This window comes from Prunus mume, linkage group LG2 (genome assembly GCF_029339155.1).
Source record: "Prunus mume cultivar Tortuosa linkage group LG2, ASM2933915v1, whole genome shotgun sequence".
NCBI classification, from domain to species: domain Eukaryota; kingdom Viridiplantae; phylum Streptophyta; class Magnoliopsida; order Rosales; family Rosaceae; genus Prunus; species Prunus mume.
Window position 1 is genome coordinate 3,121,842 of NC_142699.1, and position 9,047 is coordinate 3,130,888.

Genomic DNA, 9,047 nt, shown 5'->3' on the forward strand with positions numbered 1-9,047 from the left:
AAAATTGGCCGAACCAGCTATGAACTGATTTAAATTTTCCTAAACCAACGACAACCCAAATTGGACAACCACCATGTAATTGCCTAATAATGCAAAATTTTGGTACGCTGATGGGGACTCAAACCTTAGCCTTCATGTTCAGATAAAGTCCAAATACCAATAGACTAATTCTTCTTCTTGTGTAATATAGGTATAATCATCGTATTCATTACTTTCTAAAAGAATAAAAAAGCATTAAAAAAAAGTTATCCTCCCGTTTGAATGGAGGAAAATAACTCAAGATTTAGCTAAAGGTCATGAATTGAAGAGGAAAAATTGATATTTCCATTATTTGACAACTTAAACATGGAACTTATCGCAGGCCTATTAGTGTAGTGAGTATTTACTCACCTCTCTCTCTCTCTCTCTCTCTTTCTCTCTTCCTTGGCTTCTTCTTCTCTTTCTTCTCTTCTCTCTGTCTTCTTCTTCTTCCAACCTATACTCCAAGTCACGAAGCCGCAGCCTATTTGTCTCAGTCCTCTAACATCGACGCTCACTGAAATCGTACCGCATCGATTTCTTAGCGCTCAAATTGAAGTCGGACTCTCATCTCATCTGCACGGGCAACGGTTCGCCAAAAAGTAGTGACGACGACATCCGATTCAATGGTCAGCAACTCCTCGATGGCATGATAATCAAATCGTGCCCAGCCTTAGTCGTGGATGAGAGGATGTGAAATCCACCACTTTTTGTTTTTCCCTTAAAATGGTCATGGAAGCAAAGATTTGTCATGGTCTAAAATTAGTCTAAACCAATCAAAATCCACCACTTTTTGCATTTCTTTTAAAATCAATGAGTTTTTTAATACACCCAAACTTTATAAAGTCTTTTAAAGTTATAATTGAATACATCCAAATTTGGATGGAGTTTGAAAATTTTGGATTGAATACACCCATAATCTTATAAACTTCTATTAAAATCGTGATTGAATACACCAAGAATTTTATAAACTTCTATAAAAATCGTGATTGAATACACATGGACTTTAAAAAACTTCTTTAAAATCTTTCAAAATCTCAATGAAAGTAATGTTGTTGATGGAGATGCCTAGAATTGAATAAAAAAAATTCATTGGAGAGATGTTGGCTGCTGCTGAGTTTTCATTCACTCCTTATGGTAGGTCTACATGTCCATCCCACCACTGATTCGCCATGATCGATTAGCATCGGTGTGAGTGGGTTTTGCTGTGTATGATTGGTATCGCGAGGACTTCGTCACATATGTACATAAAAAATTTAAAATAAAAACTTAATAAATTAACTAAATGAGTTGCCATTTCATGTATCACATGAATTGATAAAGTATTATTAAAAGTTGATAAATAAGTTGGTGTCGTAATGTTCTAAAAAACTATTTTGTTTACATACTCCTAAATCCCGTAAATTCCAATCATTAATGAGTAGGAATGTAAACATTACAAGACTACATATCAATGATGAGGTTGTACGTATCTTCAGGACTCTCCATATTTGGCATGTGACAGATACATATTGCAATATTCGAAACCTTAATTCCGAAAAATAACCTTAAAAAAAAATCAAAATTTATGGATATCTCCAGCAACATTGCGCCGAGCCCTACTCGGTTATCACATTAATATCCCTAAAACCCGGTCGCTAAAATTAGCATACAGCATCATCATCATATACGTCCTGCCTGCTCAGACAGAAACATTGAACGACCAAACAAACACTTAGTACATGAAATACAGGCAGACATGTCGGCTCCCAAATTCAACTATTAAAAAACCAACGCAATATTACGAGCTAGATCTGTTTCTCTCTCTCTCTGGTTGACGGTGGTCGTGGAATATCCATTATGAGTTGTGCTGTTGCTGCTGCCATCTTCTCCTTTGCCTGCTCCTCCTGTGTTTGTGACTGCGCGAAGAACACGCCCTACACCTCAATCATCCCTTCTTGTCCTCCCGTAAGTTCGTTTATTTTTCTGTCTCAACTATGATTGAGATCGGACGCTTAATCTATCATAATCCTAAACTCATATCTCCGTTCACTGTTATAGTTCGTTTATTTTTCTGTCTCAACTATGATTATAGCTCAATGCTTAGCAGTATTAAGAAGCAGGGTTTCTGGGTTTCTCTTGGTGTTTGATTTCTAGTTTCCATATTTGCATGCTGACCTGTTCACTTTCATATTCGACTCTCGAGCTTTTCGGACGCGTATTCGTTTCTTTTGTGCTTTTTCCAATTTACTTTTTTTTTTCTTCGTTTGACCAACCAAAAATAGTATACCCCTCGTAGATGCCAGACAATTCATGCATTTGTGAGTTGTTGTGACCGTTGATCATGACGACCATTGACCATTAAGTAATTGGATGATATTTACGGTGCACAAGATTCAATTTTATGGTCTATATATAGTCTTTTATTGGTTATATGTAGTTTTATTATTATTATTATTTTACATTATTTATTTATTTAATATTATAAATTTTACAACTTTTTTTTTTCTTTCTAACAATAACATGCTTAATTTGATTTGTTTGGTTGAAATTATCCAGGTGATTCAGCTGATTCCCGAATAAACCAATCAACCTTCAAGTCACAGATAATATACACTTGTAAAAGTCTTTGTATGTAAAGCAAAACTAACACTATGCAGATCTCCAATCCAAGGATAGCCAGACCCATCCTCCTCTAGAACTAGAATTGAATCTCAAGCCCCTCACTCTTGAACCCCAACAAACCCCATCTGATCATATCATGATCTCCGATGACGACTTTTCTCCACCCACCTCCCCCTCTCTATTAACGTCCGGGGACTACATTGGCATGCAGTCCTGCGTCGACGTTCTGACTGACGAAGAATTGGGTTTCGGTCGCCTCCGTCATAAACCTAACCGTTTTAGCAAGAGAGAGGAAAGATCGTTAAGGTGGGCACCCAAGAAGATGAAGATGAAAGACTATATGGAGGTTCCACCTCCCATCCCGTCGCTGGCGAGAACGGAGAATCTTCCTTCTCACATGCCTTGGATTTTGAAGAGGCATTACACGACCGATGGACGGTTGATTCTGATTGAGGAGAAGGTGAGGCACCATGAGTACTTTAGGGCACACAGATCCAACGGCCGTCTTAGGCTGCAGCTTGTCCCGCTTGACGACGACGTTTTAGTTCCACCAGTTGCTTGTGATGGTGATGATAATGATGATGATGATGATGAGTACTGTAGTGAGTATGATGACAATATAGATGCTTATGATGATTATGACGATGAAGACGATGATGATGCTTATGGCTATGATTATGATGACCATGGTGATGATGATGATGATGATGTTGAAGAAACAATTAGTATCGTTAATACATCAAATAGTTCAGCAGGGAAATGTTTGAATATCAACAGTGTGGGAACAAGGCCACCGTCTATCTTGGATGTACCAGTTCCAGCGATCAGGTATGTACATTAGGTTTTTAGTTGTCCTTTTCCAAATTCCATGAGTTATCATGCATTGCTAGAGAGTAGAAGCTAGGTTAAGGACTGCAGATTGATTAAGGCTAATTAATTTATAAAAGCAGATTGATTAAGGCTACTACAAATGGACCAAGAAAAGGTTTTCTGGGGCAAGTTGGCTTTGGTGGTCTCTTTCGCAACCATGCCGGTCGTGCTGTCAGTGCTATTTGTGAGCCAATCGGTATCCCCGCTGCGCATGTGACTAAACTTGCAGTCCTCATGTTCGCTATAATCACAGCTTGGGAGAAGGGCTGGTTTCGTTATGGTTGGAAACAGATTCTCAGTTGGTCATACATTTTTTCCCTAAACCCCTTTCTGCTCCTTGGTCTTTGTGTCCTCAGCGGAGACATTGTCTTCATCGAAGAATAAGTTTCATGATCAAGCTTCAAAGTTTCTCATATAGACAGAGAGGGCAATGCATGATGTGGCTAATAAGTTTTGCCAACCATGTAGTTCTTTGATGGTTGACTTAGTAGCTAGCCAGGAGTGGCGAGCCATTGTATGGTCTTTTTTTCATTGCCCTTGTTCTTAACTCTCATCACTTTTTTTCTCTTGTACTAAATCCACTTGCTTTATTAAATAAATAAATAAATAAGTTTTGTATAATATCAAGGATCCTTCCAACAAATAAATATCACATAATATTAATGTTATGTTATTAAACCGTCATTTTCTTTTTCGAGTACTAACATGTACTCAAATTTTGGGGTTACACTAATTTTAACCATATACATATGGACTATGATGAAATCATCGTCAATATCGGCTGACATATTGGAAAAATAGGGGACGGACATGGAAGGTCAGAATGATCAGGGCCTGAGGTCAACTATATGAGTCTATTTCCATGGATTTGCTGTTTATTTCCTTTTCATTGTATTAGATAAATTATAATGTCCTAATTTGTCTTGAGCATAGAAAAGAACCTCAATTGGAGTAGTTTACTATTTCAATTCACAATCTTTTGTTTAATTCAGTATCTTGGTGCGTAAGTTATTTATTTCATTAAAGTTTATTAGTGATTTTTTCACTGCTAATAGTTGCACACTCACAATTCACATAATCTCAACCCTATCTCTACACTACAGCTTGAACATTTTAGGGTAAACAGTTATAACACAAGTCTTGCAAGAGAGTTGAAAAACTAAACATGAAAAAAGTAAGCACGTGTATGTTTGGAACTGCTATACACATATACAGGGGTGGGGGCCACATACAGGATTGTAGTGGCCGTGGGCTCCCCAAGTTCTATGAAAAAGCCAATAATTCTTAAATACCTGATACTATATCAGTTGAAATATAAGAACTATAAAGCCTTGAAGTACTACCCCCGAAAGATAAGCTACTAGCTCCGCCACTGCACATATATACATTCTTTGATTTGAGAGGGATCCCAATTGAAGCTCACTTTGTATACGTGTCATGTGTTCATCAATTTAGATATATAATAAGATGATAACATGAGAATCTAGAGCTCACTCATCACCATGGAAATTTTTGGGGTTGAGGACCCAGTAATTTCTCAACAGAACGCGTCTCTGCTGGTAATTTTATTAAAACATAATACACTACTTAATTACACGCGGCACTTATGGAGTTTCTCCTCTCCAACATTTTTTACCTTCAAACAACTTATACTCTCATTCATTACTCCTCCTGAGAGCGTTTCTGAGGATATAACCCTTCTGCTATAAATATTTTCGTTCAGGTTTTGACCTATATATTTTCCTTTCTCTTCAATAAGACAGGAGAAATTCAGGTATTTTCTAATATCATATGTTTTAAAGTTTTCTTACTTTCTCTTTCTGAATCATTTGTCCCATATATGAATATATATAGTCCTCAATAGAGGGACTGATATGCAAGTATCAGTTCACGAACGAGTTTATTCTATTATTATTTAATTATATAAATCTGCCTTTGTTTGCATCAAACAACCCTTATTTTTGAAAGGTGAATTAGAATATGATTTGTTGCAATAGCTATTCATTACTGAATGCTACTCTATCTATAGGAAATGTCTGTTCTGTCATCTAGAATTTATTGGACTTTTCTGGATTGAATATCTGATGAGGTTTCACTTACTGAACAAGATGACAGCCAAGAAAAATGTCCTCAAGGTAGAGATGAAAAAGTATAGATGAGAAAAACGAATTATATAGTGTTATATTTTAAAAGTTCCTTGGTTTTCTCAAGGTAGACTTAGTTCTTTCCCTTTTTCAGGTAGCACACTTGCCATGGATTCCGTTCGAGGACAAGGCGGCATCCAGATGCTGCTAACAGCAGAACAGGATGCTCAACACATTGTTAACAGTGCCAGAACCGGTAAATCCATAAGCTCTCTTTTTTTTTGTGTTCTTATCATTCTGTTCTTTTTCCTTTTAACTCTTGACAACAAAACAATCTTGCATTCTTCAGCAAAGACGGCGCGCTTGAGGCAAGCTAAAGACGAAGCTGAGAGGGAAGTGAAACTCTATCGCACCAATATGGAGGCTGAGTATCAAAAGATGATTTCAGATGTACCACAACATGAGCTTCTATAAAGTAATTTGAGTCCTTATTCTGTATATATATACGTTTCTGTGATTAGGTTTTAATTTTTTTTCAGACAAGTGGGAGCTCTGGCTCCAATGTAAAAAGGCTTGAGGAGGAAACTGATGCGAAGATTAAAAACTTGAAGGAATCATCCTCAAAGGTCCGATCGGATATCGTCAGCATGCTCATGAAGTATGTCACAACTGTGAAAACTTGAAGCATAAGCAGGTCTGTGCAACTCATTTGTTAATTCTAATTAACAAAGGGGTATTTTATTATAGACCGATTTCATGCTAAAAATGTTGAAAAAACACCCTTATATTACGCATATTTGCATTTAATATTTATTTTTTATGATTAATTTTCCTTTTAAGGTAAATAATGGAAACAAACGCACACGGGTGGCACCACAGTCAAAAAGTGTTCATATTTAATCAATTGTAATAATAAGGATGTGGACATGTCATGGCCTCATTCATGATTTCCATAACACAATTACAAAATTCATGTATATTTTGTGTAATTATGACAAGCACATGTTACAAATTTCTAATAATCGGTTGCTAACTAATATTAATTTGTATTTTCGGCTTGTCTTATCATGCAGTCACAGTGTATATGCGAAAGGCAAGGAGAGAGATAAACTGGAATAAAGGGGTCTGAAACTAGCAGATCGGGATAGAATTCCATATGGATTGTTTGTTTATTGCTTCGATGTGTCTTAGCTTACAAAGTTCTTTTGAGAGACATTTAGTTTCTTCCATAATTATGATAAGTTATTTAAGTTATATAGCATTTGGAATTTTTATATATAAATTTCCAAGGATGTCAATATAAACGTTCCAATACAAACTAATTATGTCACTTATTTGTCAACAACACAAAAATTGCAACCAGCATACATGTCATTCAAACTCCCATTCTTTTCTAAATAAACTAGGAGATATATATATAGCTAGATCCAGATGATTGTGTGTTTGTGGACTAGTGACTAACTTGGAGTTACTTTTTGTGGAGTTCCATGAACAATGGCGGAATCAGGAATTTATTTAGAGTATGACTAATTATTTTTTTTCATGGCTTCTTCTATAATATGATATATAATTATTCAAATTGTCTATTTTTTTTTTTTGGTAGGGGGCTAAAGCCCAAAAACAACATAACTAAATGTGAACGAGGCCTATAGTCTAGTTAAATTTAGAAATTCGTTTTCCAAACACTAAAACAAATAAGTACAACCAAATCCAAAAAAAAAACACACACACACACACAAATCAATAGAACTAAAAAGTTGGAGCCAATTAATTAGCAAACAAACAACTAATGAATAAATATCAGAAACTTGAGAAAAAAAGGTGAGGTAATCCCTTAGATTGCATGCAGATTCTTGAAGATTTAGGGCATGTTTACGTATTAGTAATGGGTATGAGAGGAAAGGGAATGATTTCCATTCCTGACTTCCCATGTGTTTACTTGCAATCAGGAATGAAAAAATAAGTGGGCCCCACCTCAAAATCCGTAATCACATTCCTCAAAACTGGGTATCGATCAACTATGGGAGTAGTCGAAACGATTCCCATTCCTGTTTTCTCTTATTAACTTCCAAAAATACCCTTACTACTTTACTATAATTCCAAAACAACTCAAACCCTAAAATAAAAAAAATAAAAATTACACGCTAGAAGGAGAATACACGCCAGAATGAGTTCAAACAACTCAAACCCTTAACATTGCAAACACAGCCTCCCTGAAGCAGCATAAACTATGTAAGTCACTCCATCTATCTATCTATCTACCTTTTTCTTCTTCTTCTATCTTCTGTCTTCACAACTCAACCTATAGTGATTGTTGCTGTTTGGAGTTTCAATCAATGGATATGTGATAATTACTACATACATGATAATTACTAGAGTCTCCCTTCCACTCTATAATTCTACATACGGGATATGTGATAATTACTACTCTTACCACTTTACTATTGTTGTCATACAGAACAAGGATTAGGCTTAGGTAACCAATATTCGCATTGTGTTGATCAGAAAAGGAAAAGAGAAAAAGCCTTCATGCCATAGATCAATTGTTTCTTTTTTGTTTTAGTTTTTGGTTTTTCCCAATATCCTTTTACAGGTTTCGATGTATTGTGTTGATCAGAATCTTTTCACATATGTTAAACTGTTTTTCATATCATAGATATATTTTTGCATGTCTACAGCAACAAAAAAAAAACAACAAACTTTTGTTGTAATACGTAGGCTTTACAATTTTACTTCTTTACAGGTGTCAGTGATTGTGAGTATATCTTGTCAAGCACGAAAGCAACGTTTGCAAAGCAATATCATATCCCAAATTAGGTAAGATTCTTAAAATTCAGCTTTCTTAGATATTGAGGTTTTGATATCTTGAATAATATATATATATATATATTTTAATGTCATGCAGACAAATGGCTCGATTAAGTTTGTCCACAAAGAGGAAACTACGTGTTACTATAAATGCTTTGATTGTCTACCTTCGAATAATATTTGTTGTATGTGCTGTGGGTTATGTCTATGCACGCTTAGCTTATCGAAAAAGTCGTCGACCAAGTCTTCCTTCGGTGATAAGAGTTTACAAACAACTAGAATACCTACATGGACTAGTTTATGAGAGTGATACTACATGTATTGACCAACTAAGGATGGATAGACAATCTTTTCATAAGCTTTGTCAAATTTTGGTCACTAAAGGAGAACTACGATCGACCCGAAACATGTCCACAGAGGAGATGGTTGCAATTTTTTTAAATATTCTTGCACACCATCATAAGAATCGCGTCATAAAATTTAATTTTACTGGATCGGGACGAACTATTAGTAAGTATTTTCATGAGTGCTTGAAGGCAATGATTCGATGCCAAAAGGATTTCTGGAAATCACCAGAACCTGTACTTGAGAACCCAACAGACTATAGGTGGAAGTGGTTTAAGGTATGCACTATTTATAGCTATGAAATTATTCAAAACAAAA

At 35.7% G+C, this 9,047-nt stretch overlaps 2 protein-coding genes across 2 annotated transcripts; both read left to right on the top strand.

Moving 5' to 3' along the window:
* The first annotated feature begins 2,562 nt into the window (after window positions 1-2,562).
* LOC148919429 (uncharacterized) lies at window positions 2,563-3,996 on the top strand. Its single transcript, XM_089046770.1, has 2 exons — window positions 2,563-3,450; window positions 3,573-3,996. The coding sequence occupies exons 1-2, from the start codon at window positions 2,759-2,761 to the stop codon at window positions 3,874-3,876; spliced, it is 996 nt and encodes a 331-aa protein (XP_088902896.1). The 5' UTR covers window positions 2,563-2,758; the 3' UTR covers window positions 3,877-3,996.
* A 1,133-nt stretch (window positions 3,997-5,129) lies between these two features.
* Window positions 5,130-6,892, top strand: LOC103343083 (V-type proton ATPase subunit G 1-like). The gene is made up of 5 exons (XM_008246762.3): window positions 5,130-5,266; window positions 5,731-5,832; window positions 5,926-6,026; window positions 6,116-6,270; window positions 6,650-6,892. The coding sequence occupies exons 2-4, from the start codon at window positions 5,745-5,747 to the stop codon at window positions 6,257-6,259; spliced, it is 333 nt and encodes a 110-aa protein (XP_008244984.1). The 5' UTR covers window positions 5,130-5,266; window positions 5,731-5,744; the 3' UTR covers window positions 6,260-6,270; window positions 6,650-6,892.
* The last annotated feature ends 2,155 nt before the right edge of the window (window positions 6,893-9,047 follow it).